The sequence below is a fragment of the Nuphar pumila genome, chromosome 11, assembly GCF_984573655.1.
Source record: "Nuphar pumila chromosome 11, dmNupPumi1.hap1.1, whole genome shotgun sequence".
Classification (NCBI taxonomy): Eukaryota; Viridiplantae; Streptophyta; class Magnoliopsida; order Nymphaeales; family Nymphaeaceae; genus Nuphar; species Nuphar pumila.
The window spans coordinates 35362632-35379880 of NC_143259.1; the positions used below are offsets into that span (position 1 = coordinate 35362632).

The 17249-nt window shown below is 38.8% G+C and overlaps 1 protein-coding gene across 2 annotated transcripts in view; it reads left to right on the top strand.

Annotated features, from left to right (window-relative positions):
• Positions 1–17249, top strand: part of MSH4 (MUTS-like protein 4) — a 255757-nt gene that overhangs the window by 50835 nt on the left and 187673 nt on the right. For both annotated transcript variants that reach the window (XM_089980878.1, XM_089980879.1), the window contains exons 7-8: positions 9210–9317; positions 9462–9537. In XM_089980878.1, coding sequence (XP_089837004.1) covers positions 9210–9317; positions 9462–9537 — 184 coding nt within the window. The remainder of the gene's footprint in view (positions 1–9209; positions 9318–9461; positions 9538–17249) is intronic.

Genomic DNA, 17249 nt, shown 5'->3' on the forward strand with positions numbered 1-17249 from the left:
AAGAGACATCATATTCAAAAAATGAGTGTAGCTGAGATGCGGATGCTTAGATGGATGTGTGGAAATACAATAAAAGATAAGATTCGGAACGAGGAGATACGTAAGAAGGTAGGTGTTGCACCCATTGAAAATAAGATGCGAGAGAATCGTTTACGGTGGTTTGGACATATTCGGCGAAGGCCTAATGATGCTCCAGTTAGAAGGTTGGAGAAATGGGAAAATATATTAGTTAAAAGAGGTCGGGGTAGGCCTAGGAAGACTTGGATGGAGATGATAGGAAAAGATATGAATGCTTTGAACCTCACCGAGGACATGGCATTGGATAGAAATGATTGGAGGAAAAGGATTCATGTGGAAGACCCAAAATGAATTTCTTTTTTGGTTCATATCGCTGACCCCAATGGTTTTGGGATGAAGGCGTAGTTGTTGTTGTTGTTGTTAAAATGTAACTTATTTTTTTATTTTTTGTTTTTCTTTTTTTGTATTTTTTAGGAACCAAAAGCGGCTCTAACCATAGAGTCGTTGGAGCCCCCAACGGTCACAAATGTGACTGTTGGGGGCTCCCAACGACTCCATCAGAGCCCTCTTTTGGGCTCTTCTTTTGAGGCCCTTGGCCTTCCTTTTCCTTCCACTCCCTCTTGTATAAATAGGGGTGAACCCCTTGTATGTATGCATTCTTGAGAGCTCTCTCTCTTTTCAATAAGAGGCTTTTTATATTGTTGCCTTCTCAAAGGCTTGTGTTTGTATTGTCCTTTAGTGGACTTGTGATATTGTCTCTTTTATTCATTGTTTTAAGTGCTTATAAACACTTTTTATACAACAACAACAACAACAACTACGCCTTCATCCCAAAACAATTGGGGTCAGCGATATGAACCAAAAAAGAAATTCATTTTGGGTCTTCCACATGAATCCTTTTCCTCCAATCATTTCTATTCAACGCCATGTCCTCGGTGAGGTTCAAAGCATTCATATCCTTTCCTATCATCTCCATCCAAGTCTTCCTAGGCCTACCCCGACCTCTTTTAACTAATATATTTTCCCATTTCTCCAACCTTCTAACTGGAGCATCATTAGGCCTTCGCCGAATATGTCCAAACCACCGTAAACGATTCTCTCGCATCTTATTTTCAATGGGTGCAACACCTACCTTCTTACATATCTCTTCGTTCCGAATCTTATCTTTTATTGTATTTCCACACATCCATCTAAGCATCCGCATCTCAGCTACACTCATTTTTTGAATATGATGTCTCTTGGCAGCCCAACATTCCGTACCATATAGTAAAGCGGGTCTAATAGTCGTCCTATAAAACTTTCCCTTCAACTGCAATGGCATTCTACGATCGCACAAGTGCGGTTATCGGAAAATTGGTTGTCACCCCTCCACAAGTGCGGACATTGGTTACTACTCCTTCATACATATCTTTAATTATACTAATGTACTTGAGAGAAACACCTTTCTTCATCATTGTCCACCAGAGAACGTCCCTAGGTACTCTATCGTATGCCTTCTCTAAATCAATAAAAACCATATGCAAATCTTTGTTCCTCTCTCTATATCTTTCAATAAGTTGTCTAAGAAGATGTATAGCTTCCATAGTTGATCTTCCAGGCATAAAACCAAATTGATTCTCCAATATCATGACAACCTTCCTCAACCTAGACTCAATCACCCTCTCCCAAAGTTTCATAATATGACTCATGAGTTTTATACCACGATAGTTTGTGCAATCTTGTATATCACCCTTATTCTTATATAAAGGCACCAAAGTACTCTTCCTCCACTCATTAGGCATCTTATTTGTTCGCCAAATCAAGTTAAAAAGATTTGTCAACCATTCTAAACCTTTCTCTCCCAAGCATTTCCAAGCCTCGATAGGTATACCATCTGGGCCAACTGCCCTTCTTGATTTCATTTTCTTCAAAGCCTCTGCAATTTCTTTCTTTTGAATCTTGCGCATGAAGTCACGATTTATCTCATGAAAAGGAATGGAGAAGTCTCCAAGATCTTGGGCATGACTATCATTAAATAGCTTATCAAAATAATCTTTCCATCTCTCCTTAATCTCCTCATCTTTGACTAAAACCCTTTGCGTTTCATCTTTGATACATCTAACCATACCCAAATCCTTCGATTTCCTATCTCTCATCTTTGCAAGCCTATAAATATCCTTCTCGCCTTCTTTGGTATCCAACTTGTCATAAACCTCCTTATATACCTTAGCCCTCGCGTTTCGAACAACTTTTTTAGCTTCCTTCTTTGCTATCATATACTTCTCCAAATTCTCATTATCACGACTCTTACTTAGATTTCTATAACACTCTCTTTTAACCTTAATAGCTAATTTGACATCCTCGTTCCACCATGATGTATCCTTACCTAGTGGTGCACCGCCTTTAGACTGAATATATTTCCACAATATCTCATTATAGATTTCACATAAGATACTAATATACCCAAAATATATTTTGAATTATCATGCTTACGTAAAAGCGAATAAAACAACAACTCACTTAAAAAGAGATTTTAAGAAAAAACTCTAATTTCAATTTTATTTGAGAACACGTCTAATTTTCAAACCAAAAATACCAAAAACAATTTTGAATGACACATAAAAACATGCATAGAGATATGTCCACGACACATAAGGAGCTTAGGAATAGACTACTTATGAGTTAAAGAGCCATTAAAATAACATTTTATAAAAAAACATTTCATAAAAACTCTAATTCCAATTGATTTTAAAAAACATATTTTATATATCCAAGAAGTAACCATAATGTTTTAAACAATTTTTGAAAAATATATCATAAAATACCTTTTATAGATTAAACAAGAGATACATACCAAAATACGAGAGCCTCGAGTCTAAGCCATATATCTGTAAAACCCGAAAAAAAATAATTTGGATTCGGGTCGGATCCGGACCCGGACCCGACCCTGACCCAACCTGAGGCCACCGCCTCCCTCACGCCTTCTAAAGACAGCGAGGCAGGGGAGGGGTTTCAAATAAAAACCTTTTCCCCCTTTGCTCTCTCGTTCTCTCTCCCTCTCTGCAGCACATCCCTGTCATCGTTGCCCGTGCTCGACGTTCGCCGACAACCACCCCCAGTCCGGTGGCCTCAGCAGACACCCCTTCTTTGACCGCCTGACACCGGCGTGGTTGCGAGTCCTGGCGACGAGACCTTCCATACGACCTCGTGCGCCGATGGCCTCAGCCAACCCCCGTCTCGGTCACCCGCTGCTTGCCGGAGGCCACCTGACGATCGATTCCCTAAGCAACCCCTGACGACCCCGTTACCCTTGCCCTCGTGCCTCTTCGGTTCCGCAGAGGATCCCCCGACGTCGGAGCTCCCTCTGCTCGTAGGAGCCTGACGCTGGTGACCCCAAGAGCAGCCTCTCCTTCCTTCGTCCCTTTCCTCCCATCGAATGAGGTCCCGCTGCAGCCGCCATCTTCTGAGCTGTCCCTAGACTCTCCCATTGCTGTCGTCTTTCGAGGTAATTCCCTCTCTCGCTGTTTTCTTGTTGGAGACGTCGGCAGGAGGTCGCCGACCTCCTGCCTCCCTTTTCCCCCTCCTCGTCTGTCTTTATCTTCTTCGCCCTTCATTTTTTGGCAGGCGGCAGGATTGTCGCCTGCGTCGGGTCGGCATGCCGGCAGGGGCCAAACCCCGACCACCTGTGTCCTCTCTTTGGAGGGATGACAGGCGCGATGCCCTGTCGTTAGCTCGCTCCAGCAGGCCGGCAGGGGCCAAGCCCCTGCTGCGCACTCTCCTTTTCGGCAGGTGGCAGGGCTGCCGCCTGCGTCGCCTCCTCTCTGGCAGAGGGCTCCCAGGTGGCCCTTGTGACTTGGTCGGCAGGATGGCAAGGCCCCCTCTGCATGCCTCTTGTTCAGGCAAGTCGGCAGGGGCTGAGCCCCTGCACCATCTTTAGCATGGGAGGGGCCCAACCTCCTACCTGTTTTTTTTTACAACAGGGGAGGGGTCGAGCACGCTCCCTGCTCTCTTTTACACCAGGGGAGGGGTCGAGCCCCTCCCTGCTCCCTGTTACGGTAGGGGAGGGGGTCGAGCCCCTCCCTGCTCCTTTTTTTCTGGCAGGGGAGGGGTCGAGCTCCCCTCCCTGCATCGCTATTGTTCAGGGGAGGGGTCGAGCCCCCTCCCTGCTCCCTCTTCGTTGGCGTCAGGCAGGGGATTCGCCCTCTGTCTGTTTGCGTGTTCGATAGGCAGGGGCCAAGCCCCTGCCTCTTTGCGTATTCGGCAGGCAGAGGCGAAGCCTCCTGCCTCCCCCTTTGTGCTAGCGGGTAGGGGCTTGGCTCCTGCCTCTTTGCTCTTCCGGTAGGCAGGGCGAAGCCCCAACCTCCCTCGTTGCCTTCATCAGGCAGGGGTGCAGCCCCTTGCCTCCCTGTGGTTGCTGACAGCAGGTCAGCAAGGGCACGCAACCCCTGCTCCTGCTTCTTTCGCGTTCGGCAGGTTCACAGGGGCACGCTGCCCCTGCCTCGGTTTCTTTCACGACAAGGCAACGACAACGTCCCTGTCGTCTCTACCTTTCTGATTGAGATAGCATGTTAACGTCTTGCTTTTGCAGCTTGTACGACAGATCCTGCTTGCGCCCCGCGACCCAACCCGTTAATCACTTATACCTGCAGATATCAACAAGCTCACAACTCTCCAAGGTAGGGAAAGATTGCACGAAGGACTTGGACAATTGAATTAAGTTCAATTAACTCAAAAGGACAATTAAATAAATATATATGCATATATATATCATATATATTTATACGAGTACGCATTTAACTCAAGGTTGCGGTTTCGCGATCCTTGTCCTTTACTTTCTGTCATGTCTTTACTTTGTCGTCCCCCTTTGCACCTAGGCTCTTGATTTTGCAAATGCTTCGTTACTGCCTTGTCATTGCAGATGACACTCAGGTTTTTGCTCATTGCATGTGCAATAAAGGCATCCTCGTGGAGGATGTAGGAGGCGTTTACCACTCTTCCTCTTACGATAAGAGTTGAGTCGGGAGCTCAACGATCCATCATTGTCGAAGAAGAGGGATCCCTAGTAGGGATCTTGGCTTTTCGATTGATCAGTCTTGCAAAGTAGATTTGAGAATTTAGGGAGCTGCGCAAAAGCATCAAGACTGCCCAAATCAAAGTATTTGGAAGGATGTGATTGGCTGGTTCTGTTCGTCTATTCGACATATCTTAGGTAACCCCGAATTGGGGCTTGAGCGGACTTCTTAGCGGGGAGTTCTGTTGAGAAACCCGTATCTCGTTTATCGAGGCCAGTATCGAGTCATGCGAGACATGTAGATACCACGATAGCGGATGAGATTCTTGAAAATCGTATGCCAAATGTTAACACAAGTTGGTTGTTTCAAAAGATAAAGTAAAGTTTGAGAAACATTACATCTTTGCGAAACACTTTTGTTGAGGCTCCTATTGAGGAACTATACCCCTTTCATTCTAGAGTACTTGTAGTCGTGCACTACACGTTAGTACTGCGATGATCGAATGAGACAGTCGTGCGACCTCGAACAGTGCTAAATGCACAATGCTGTAAACACATAAAAATGGGATTGCCTTCACAGGTAATATGCTCATTTGGTAAAAAGACCAGAGGATATTGAATGAGTCGTCAGTTAATTTACCCCTGACGCACTCATTCGCTTCTTGTAGTCTGTCAAGGGAAATCACAAAGCAGTACACACTCCAAAGGACAGGTTGTTAACAAACCCCATGGGCAAAAATCCGGCCTCCTTAGTCGTTGGAGTTAGGGGAAGGGACTACCAGACATTATCCTAGGTGGTAGATCCCATGGACTTCTGTAGAAGTTGGATAAATCCGTTGCCAAGTACCTACCTTTGGGGAATCCTCTCTCGGCTAAAGCCGTCCCCTTAGGAGCAGACTCAACTAGCTATTCGGGTTATTGAAAATATATAGAATAACAGACGCCCGAACTAGTCTCAGTTGTTTCTACGATTTGTCTGCGCGTACCCGTAGGCCAGTAATATCGAAACATAAAGTCTGTTCACACTGGTTGAGTCATAAGACTTTTGTGTGTTTTGGATATGTATTTTTTGTCAAGTAAAATCTTATCGATGAAATTACGTATCTCTTTGGTGTCTCCGAGATTCTTATGATGCTTATGCAGGTAAATGACACGTCACGCCTACATAGTTGTATTGCAGAAGATTGCATTATGATTGTTTGTGTGAATATATCATACCTGTGTAACATGATTGCTGAGTATCATGAATATTTGATTAAAATGTCTTGAAGATACATGTGTGAGTTACACGCTAGAAAGGTCGAATGCGATGTGCTTTGAGATAAGAATTGTGAATGCATATGATAATGCAATGATTTGAATATTTGCATATATAACTTGAATCCTATGTAAATTTATTGAACTACGTAAGAGTTGCATATGTCGATGTTTAGGTTGATTCATATTATGTAATCTGTGTGTTCTCATGTGTATAGAACTCATGCTTTGTTTATGCATGCTTTGAGGTCCTATTTGAGGAATGCAATGTTCCTTGTGGCAATGATACGATGCGTAGTATTATATGCTTCTGTATGATGTGATTGAAATGCCACGTGATAAGAAATGTTGAAAGCATGCGATAAATGTTCATGGTTCATGGAACCTTATTGGAGGAATGCGTGATCTTATGTTTTGTTTTACCATGTGAAGTGATACGATACATATTGCTGGTATACATGCTTGTGCCCATATTGGTGACTGCTGACCCTAAGAGCGGTCAATTGTTCAGAGCAGTCGATTGTATTGATGTATGTATCACTGAGTATGGTATCTGTTGAGGACCTGATCTCCAAATGATCATCTGCGAGGGTGTGTATGATCAAGATCAGGTGACCCGGCTAGAGCGGTAGAATCTCTATGAGGATGTATACTGTCCAAGAGCGAGTAGCCGCAAAGACGGTGAACTTCTGTGAGGAAGTGTATTGTCCAATACCAGATATACCATCTAGGGCGGTAATTCCTTGTGAGGTTGTACATTTTCCAGACCAGGTGAACCGGCGTTGATCTTGTTAATTATAATAGTGACTATCGACCTGAGAACGGTCATTTGTGTTGATGCGTGTATCACAATAATTTTTATTGGATATGACATTTGTTGAGGACCGGGTTCCCAAAGGATTCTCTGTGAGGGTATGTATGATCAAGATCTAATAATCGGCTAGAGTGGTAGATTCTCTGTGAGGATGTACACTGTCCAAGAGCAGGTAGCCGTAAAGACAGTGAACTCCTGTGAGGAAGTGTATTGTCCAAGACCAGGTATACCATCTAGGGCGGTAATTCCTTATGAGGTCGTACATTTCCCAGACCAAGCGATCCGACGTGGAACTTGTGAATTTTGATTATCATGAAAAGTTATGGTGAACTGTGATGATCTTCTGAGATTGATTGAAATAGCAGTTATGAATCTATAGATTTGGCTTTCTGTTTTAACATGATTACATGCTGGACTCAGACGTGAGAATCAGATCTTTGTTGATTTCTGATCATGATATAAAATTATGTTTTGGACCTTCTATAGAAGGACAAGTTTTTATGAGACAGTATGACGCCTTAAGTGAGTCATAATAGGTGACAGTTGGCCGCATAAAGCCCTGAGAGATGAGAATAAATTAGGGTTGTTCAAGACAAAGAGTTTGCTAGAAATAGTGAGAGCGATAAACGATGACCTGATAATGATTAGATGCAGAGACCCCGCTCAAGGAACGTAAACAAGCTAGAACAATGTCTCGTTGTGTCTCTTCATCCGTGTCGAATCAAGTAGAAGATAACATTTCTTATAGTCTTTTGCTAAACCCTTTTTATGACTCTGTATAAACTCTTGCGAGGACAAAAGTTTAATCACACATACGTTTTGTTCAATTGAGCTTTGAACTGCTTACTTGCTTTGAGCTGCTTATCTGTTTAACTGTTGATTTGTTTTAAACAGCTTAGCATGCTGAATTAAATGTACTTAATTCAGTTTCCTGTACTCTCTCTTGTGCACCTACTAGTTTTTCGTGAAACTAACCTATTCTATGGGTACAAGTGATGATTAGGTACACCACGGGCGATGGCGTGATTGAAGATGATTTCAAGATTCCCTTTTTTTGCTCTTAGCTCGCGTCCTTGACGTTTTTCGGTTTTGTCACAGATTTTCCTTTGGATATCCGAATTTTGTACTTTTTGGTTCTTTTAGCTAACGTGCCCAAAGTTGTCAACTTTCCTTTCTAAATTCAATAAAGGAATTATCTTACGCTGATTACATAAACAAACTCTGAAAGGAAAGAGATTTTCTTCTATTCTCTTGCCTATTTTTTGAAAGGTTCGCAACTTTAAAATTTTAGAGCGTTACAATATCAATCTAAATTTTCCTTTCTAATCACGAACTCAGACCAAATACCAAGATCAAGAATCCCTAACTCTGATACCATGTAATGAAATATGCGAAAAAACAAAACAAGAGCCTCAAAAGGCTTGCAATAACATAAACACAAGGTGCACATGCACACCAAGGGATAATGCAAGGGGCCAAAATAGGCAATACAAACAACCACTAAGGGCAATACCATGCATTAAGACACAAAAGCAAGATTAAAAATAAATAACATTTTATTCATAATAAACTCATAAAATGAGTTAGAATGCTTTGGAAGAGTATTAGAGAATAAAGGGGGACAAAGCCCCTATTTATACACATAGGCAGTCTCAATAGAGCAATTGGACTGTTTCGACATTTATAAATATAGCTATTGGACTATTCCAACAGCTGTATTGACTAGTCAACTCTATGTTAATTAGTAAAAAAAGAACCCAACAACTCTATTTGATATTTGACCAAATAGTCTCTATAAAAACAGGAAAGAACAAAAAGAAAAGAATAAAATAAAAATACTAATGTGCCTCTAATGGGTAGTGCCTATTACAAGGAATGAAATGACTAAAATATCCCTAATGGGTATTTACCTATTATATCATTAATGTAGAAGGTTCAACTAAAGAACTCTTTGTTAGTTGCTGCGTTAAAACTCTAAAATCCAAATTGTCAAAAAAATGTTTAGATGGCTTGTGCTTATTAATGGCCTTTGCTAAATTTATTCCAGTTACTTCATTTTGTTTGTTTAAAGCATCTTTTCTGATCAATTGCTTTCTTTCTTGTTTGACTTTTTTCGATTGAAATGCTTAGTGTGCAGAACTTGGAAATCATTGACCCACTGGATTCTGCTCTAGGATGCGGGGAAAAAAAGAAAAGAAGTCTCTTCCATTTGCTAAAGACCACAAAAACAATTGGCGGGTATTCTTTAATTTTTTGTCTAACTTGTGCACACTATTTTCATCAATTCTGTCTCGTTTGCTTTTGTGACTGAGCTTCTTTCCCTGTCAAATGTAGATCAGGCACTTTATTTAATACAGTTTCAATCTGGGCTTCTTTTTACAGCACTAGGCTTCTTAGAGCTAACTTATTACAGCCACTTAAGGATATAGAGACTATCAATGCCCGTCTAGATTGCCTGGTTAGCATTCCAAATTCTATTTCTTAAATTTTGCCTGTCTGAGATTGCTTGCTTTTTGTGAAGCTGATCTAGATTATACTAGTGGTTGTTATAATTGGTAACTGAATACTTTTCTTTTCTCGTTAATTTCTAAAGTTTGAATTACACTTCATATTCTTTGAAAATCTTGCTGGATGTGATTGGTTTAATAAAGTAATTGGAATTTGTAAAATTTTTATTTCAATCTATGGGTATCGCTTGGTCTGTCAAATTAACGGTGGGAGCAATCCCTTGTTCTATCAATTTAGTAGTGTGACCAATTGCTTTAGTTTGATGCAGCAATTTTCTTCTGTAGCAAAGCTTTGAATTACAATACAAATGAATTTTTTGCATATACAGGGCATATTTGATAGTCAAACAAGTTATACTTTATTATTATTATTTTTTGTTTGTGGCTTTCTGTGCAACAATTCGGGTTTTTCAAGACCTTTAACTGAATACATGTACCATTATGAAGATGTGGAAAGAGGAAAACTCCAACTTTAAAGTCCCTTAAAAAAGGTGTAATGAATCAAGAGCCTTCAATTACCAACAAAGTGTCCACCAAAGATCCCAATGGACAAGCACAAAAGTGGCCACTGAGGGCATACTCAAACAACCCACAAAGTGCACACACAAGAAAGCTAAAAATGTAAAAAATATAGATTTTATTGATAACCCAAAATAGTCAAACTAGTCAACTTTATGTTGACTAGTCAAAAAGAACAAAAAAAAAAGAAAAGAAAATATTTACAACAAAAAATCTAAATATATACATATATAATACATATATATATATACACACATATATATATATATGTATATAATACATATACATACATTGGTATGTGTACATATAGATACACATATATTATATATATACATTATATGTGTATACAATTTAAGACTTTAAATGACAGAGAGTTTGTCTAAAATGAAGTAAAATATAAGAGCAACGAGAGGTTTGGTGAAGAAATCAGCCAACTGGTACTTTAATGTAACATAGGGAAGATCAATATTTCCATGTAGATACTCCTCAATACATAGTGACAATCCATCTCGATATGTTTAGTGCGTTCATGAAATGTACGGTTGCTGGCAATGCAGATCACACTTTTGTTGTTACAACACATTCGTGAGGCTCTTGTTACTTGAACTCCTATATCAGCCAACAATCTTTTGAGCCAGACCACCTCCATCGTTGTGGTAATCATGACCCGATATTCAACTTCAGTTGATGAGAGAAACCTTCTCCTTTCACCGCCACAAAATTAGAGATTTACTTAAAAAGATACAAAAACCTACGATTGAGTGCCTGTTATTGAGATCATCTCCATATCAATAGAAACAATTAAATCTAATGTAGATGAAGCACATAAGAAGAGGTCTTAAGAAAGCAAAGTCTTAATATATCTAATAATAAACAAAACTGTTCTCACATGAATAGAAGTAGGAGTGTCCTAAAATTTAATGGTTGTGTACAATGTGTGCTATATCAGGTCTAGTAATTGAAAGGTAAGAGAGTGCTTCAATAAGCTGTCTGTAAGGAGTTAGATCTTCAAGAGGTTCTCCATGATCAATTCTTATCTTAGCATTAACAATCTTGGGAGTATCAAGTCTCTTATCATCTGTGATTCTAGACGAAGACAATATTAAAAGCAAATTTAGACTCAGACAACAGATACCCCCTAGGAGAATAAACAACTTTAATCCTTAAGAAGTATCTTAAGAAACCAAAATCAGTCATTTCAAAGTGTTTTGAGAAGTTTTTTAATGTTTTTAACTCACAGTTTGTCTCCTCCGGTGATGATCATGTCATAAACGTAGAGGAGGAGAATAATAATGCATGCATAAAAACTCTTAAAAAACAAAGTCGTGTCAGTCAAACAAGTTTTAAATCGAATATCAAGCATAACTTGACTAAACCTATCATACCAAGCTTTCGGCGCTTGTTTAAGAGCATAAAGTGCTTTGTCTAAACAAAGAGCTTTTCTCTTAGGAGTATTCACATCAGGCGCCGCCTCTATATATACTTCTTTAACTAAGTTTTCATTAAAAAAAGGTATTTTTGACATCCATATGGTATATAGACCATTTTCTAACAGAAGCTAAGGCTACTAAGGTCTTAACAATGGTAATCCTAGCGACTAGAGCAAATGTTTCTTCGTAATCTATGTCGTATTCTTAGAAATATCCTTTGACAACTAATCTGGCTTTATATTTTTTAAGAGTTCCACAACTCTTGGTTTTCACCTTATATACCCACCTATAACCTATAGGTTTATTTCCTTGTGGGATATCTTGAATAGTTTAAGTATTGACTTTTTGTAAAGCTTCTAACCCCACCCTCATGGTTTCTACCTACTCAGAATGTTCTTTGGCTTGAGCATAGGTTAAGGGTTCTACATATGAATGAATTAACACAATATATACCTTGTAATTGTGTGAAAAATAGTTATAAGAACTTTTTAGGTAGTTTTGAGATTCTAGATGACCTTTTAGTTTGTACTTTAGACTGATTTTCAATATTAGAATGTTTTTTTACTGCACATGGATGCTTAGGATCCCTATGCCTAGAGTATTGCAAACAATTCTTGTCCCTATGGGATTGCTCTTCACTAATCATATCATTATGGGACTGTTCTTTATTTACCATATCATTTCTAAAGTCATTACCATTATCGAGGTTAAATTATTAATCACAATCATCAGTATTATACTTTGAAATTAAATCTAACAAAAAAGGACAGTTGCTTCCTTAGAATTTTCAAAATCAAAGAAACCTTCCTTTTTCTAAAAAGGATACATTTCTTGAAATATATAATTTTTTATTCTTCAAATCAAAGCACATGTAGTCTTTTTGGTTATCTGCATAACCTAAAAAGGCACAAGTGATGGCACAAGAAGAAAGTTTATCATTCTTGTTAGTAAAAACAAAGCATTTGCATAAAAAAACTCTTAGTCTAGAATAATCAAGATCTATTTTAAAGAGTTTTTCAACTAGTGTCATATTTTGCAAAGATGTCATTATGTTACTGAGATATACTGTGGCTAAAGATGCTTCAGCCCAAAAATCTTTTGGTGCTTGGATTGCTATAAGGTTGTCATTTCCATAATGTTTTTGTGTTTTCCTTCAACCAAACCTGTTGTGGTATGAAGACAAGATCTTGATGTCTGATGCCATGCAAATTTAGATCATTCTTAAATTCTTTTGATAAAAATTCTCTCCCTGAATCGGTACGAAAGATGAAAATATCATTTTCAAACTTATTTTTGATCAAATTGTGAAATATTTGGAAATGTAAGCAAACTTCGAATTTATGTCCAAGGAAGTCCAAGTATACATAGAAAAATCGTTAACAAAAATTACATAGTATGCATATCCACGCTTAGATATAACTGGTGTTGGGCCCCAAATATTTGAGTGTATTAACTCAAGTGGTCTAGAAGAAACAAAAGTTCCTTATTAAAATGGTAATCTCTTCATTTCACCAAGAATACAATCTTTACAAATACAATTTTCAAAATTACAATTTTTTTCCAAACTTGAAAAATATTGAATTTTGAATACATTAGGGTGACTAATTCTTTTGTGCCCCAAGTCTAAATCCAATTTTTGAATATTATAACAAAGTGTATTCTTGAGTATTTCAAAAAGTCCATATAGTAGAGACATCATTCTCTATGGTCTTTCTCAATTCACTTCCTTGTATAACTCCCCAGAAGATTTTCAACCCTTGGAAAACACGTAAAAGTTTAACCCTTTCATTTAACAGAGATATACTGTATCTTGAAAACAAGTTCCCCATCAGATTCCCTAATCTTGGAAACGTACTTCCTCAAAGGCTCGTCTTCGTCGGACTTACCTGGTATTGGAATAGTACACTCTCACGAAATCGTTCCAACCAGACTACTGGTTTTCGACTTTACATCCTACAGGCTTGTCTTTGTCGGATTATTGGTTTTAGACTTGTATATCCTCACAAGCTCATCCCAGTCGGAATATCCGATCTTGGATATGTAAAACTTCACATGATCCTTTTCTTCGGAATCGTTCTTGAACGTGTTTTGAAGTTATCAAGTGCATTCTATTAGCATACATGCATAAACTTAATTGACTGCTCACCGAGGCAAAGGCTACCACTTCAGCCACAAGCAAATTCAATTAACACAAGATTATCGGCCACCTCTTTGGGACACCAACACATATCAATTCAAATGACCAATCACAAAGTCATAAGCCGCTTGTCTGGGATCGAACATTCAATGGATCATATATTCAAAATAACTGGCACATATTTAATTTCTATCATGGTTTAATTCAAGCATTTCATGTATGCATGCATCACATCAGTTGTCATATCATAACATCACATTTCATGTTATTCATATGTTTGTAAATTGAACCTCGAAGCATGCGTATATAAAATCGGTAATTCCATTCATACACATTTGATGCATCAATTTTTCAAATGTAAATCCAAGCAAGCGTATATAAAACATGTAATTCCATGTATGTGTATGTGAACATGCCTATTTCATATTACCTTATTGCTCTTTGAAAATCCAAGTTCTGGTTTTATACGTGATAGCTACATTCTTTGGTCATTTTTTTTTCAGTGTGCTATATTTATGACGGCATCCCAAAAGTGGATGAGTTCGAACATCAAGTGATTTCAAATCTTTAACCACGAAGAGTATAGGAAAAAACATATATTAATCATAACTATATCTCGTATTAGTTAATGCTAAAAAATCCCAACTTTACTGATAACTACAAAAAAGGCTAGCCATTTAGAGGTTTAATCACTTGACAAAAATTGGTGTGACTGTTCTCCTGAGGGATATTTAGGCAGGGTCTGTCATAATTTCAGTGTGCCAATGTCGTGACAGAGCTTTTGGCACCCCTGAAAATTTGTTGAATCTAAGATTCTTCAATGTGCCACATATGCCAATTTGTCGCCTTGCGACATTATTAAGCAAAATGACTCCTCTTACTGTAACGATCCCAACTCATACATCTTGAAAATGCAGATTTTTTTATTATTAAAATCAGCGCGAAAAACTTTTGAGAGACCCGGGGTCCTCACAGTTTCAATTCCAACTGGATAGCCAAATACCACAAAGGGACTTACAATCATCATCTACATGAACCAAATCAAATCTCTTTATTTATGAATCAAGAATCAACTCTAGGGACAATGTTCTACTCAAGAGAGATTAAAGTAGTATCTAATTGAAACAAAAGAACTGTAGAACTAAAAAACATAAAGAAAGAGCCACTCTGTCCACAAGTGAAGCTGTCGAGAACCAAGTGTGACTCTCGTGCCCTCTCAGTAGCTAGCCAAACCTTACTGGTCACCTGTTCCTGCAAAAAACAAACAAAGTAGGGTGTCAGAACTGAAATTCTAAGCACAACTACTTCTAGTGAAACCAGGTGAGGCAAAGAATATAGATAAGATTTCATGTATTAATTTGAGTGAGTGCAGATATAACAATTTGCAACATTTAAGTAATCATACACGCGACAGGTTACATATGCCAAGCAGGAAGGAACAATAAAGCAGTAGCATATAGCAGAAACTAAGTAGTCAAGACTTTCAATATGCATTAGAAAATAAATAACATACACTCCTCAGCATGTAATGATTGAGAAAATAAGTAAAATGTGCATTTCTAATGCATCGCAGGAAAATGCATGATCTAAGTGCAATGAATGAATCCTTTGTTACCTATCATTTAAGTTTTTCTTTTCTGTATGCATGCCCTATTAAATGCATACAACTTTAAGTTCCCTTTTCTTTTAATTACCATTTTCCGCGGATACACCAAACTGGTACAATCCCCGAGGTCAAGTTAGGTTCCCACGATAACTTAGCACACAATTTGTATTTTACTACTGGGTTCTAAACTCAACCTCGACGGAATCATCTTCGGAACATTAGACCTCCACATCTAATGTCGGGGACACAAGGGACACCCCACGCCCATATGTGCCACTTTCTTGGTACAAAAAACTGTTAAAATATGGTATGCGTATGGATCTGGATCCAGATCCATACACACGTTATGTTTTCACTTTTAACACATGCTCAATGCCATTTCATTAATGGCATTTCTGTAATCTTTTCAGCTATTGTATTTTTACCTATTTATAAAGTTTAGAACTGGGAGGTTGGGTTAACGTGCGCCGCCCACAGCCATTGTGAATCTCCCTCTTCTCTCTATCTCTTTTCTTAGTTTCTGCAGTGAAGGTTGAACCCCACACAGAACCTTTTATGGTATCAGAGCTCGGTTGCGGAACCATACCAGACGTGTGTTCAGCGAGATCTGAAGATTTCTGAAGGAACAGTTTTTGATACACCTCTTCGTCCTTTCTTCCTCCTTCCTGGTAACTTCTGCACTCGTTTCTTTTTTCTTCTGATTCTTGTTCATTCCTCTTCTTCACAGTACTGCAATCATCACCATCTGGTTGTCTCCTTTAGCATCAACGTCTGCATCATCATTAACGTCTGCAGTTTTCACATTTAGCGCCCCTCTTCGACATCAAGGACTGCAATTTTCCTCTCTTTGACAGCAGTTTCCTCTCTTTGATTGTAGTCTCTTTGATTGCAATCCCTTTGATTCATGTTTTCCCTCTTTGATTGAAGTCTCCTTTTGATTGCAATCAAATCTACTGCAGTTATTGAGTATTTTTTTGATTTATTTCCTCTTTGAATACAGAAGTTTCCTTTTCTATTATTGTTTAATGTTTTCTATGCGACGCCTATAGGCAGGTTATAACAGTCTACAATCTCGACCCTAAAAAAAAAAGAAAAAAAAGGTTTACGTCCATTAATATCACGAGTGCATCCCTTATTAAAGTTCTATTGATTAATTAAGTGATCTTCAATTTTCTTCTCTTTCTCTTTATTCGTCTTGTTCGTTTATTCGTTGTCCCATTGATATGGATTACTCTTCGTCATCTACCTTGTCCTCCGGTCCCTCTGCAAATTTCTTGAGTCAGCTTTTTACAGAAAAGCTTACTCACTCTAATTTTTTGACCTGGAAGAGACAAATACTTCCTTTTATACGAAGTCAGGATCTCGATGAACATCTGGATGGTTTGGTTCCTATACCACCATGGTTTATTTTGCAGGAAACCGCCAATGAGAAGGGTGACACAATTACTATTTCCTTTAAGAATCCAGAGTATACAACCTGGAGGAAGCGGGATCAGTCTTTGGTTGCTTATATTACGTCAACACTATCTCAAGAAGTGTTGGTTACTTTTTTCAGATGATTGCACTGCGGCGGATCTGTGGAGTAAGTTGTCTCAGACATACTCTCAGATATCAAAACCTCGAGTTATGTACTTAAAAAATGAGTTTCAAAGTTTGAAGAAAGGCTCCATGCCAGTCATGGAATACATAGGCCGCTTGAAGAGTATTACTGACCAATTGGCGGTTATTGGAAGTGCTATTTCAGATAAAGATAAAGTTCAACAACTCCTCAATGGATTGGGCCCTGATTTTGACATGTTTACCACAACTTTGTCATGCCTTCCTCACTTGCCTACTTTTGATGATCTTCAAGCGAAAGTTCTCCAGCATGAGATGATTATGAAACAAATAGTAGAAGGAAATGAATCAGTTCGTTCTCATTCAGTTTTGGCCATGGACACTTCTATCGGTTTTGGACGAGGAAATGGAGGG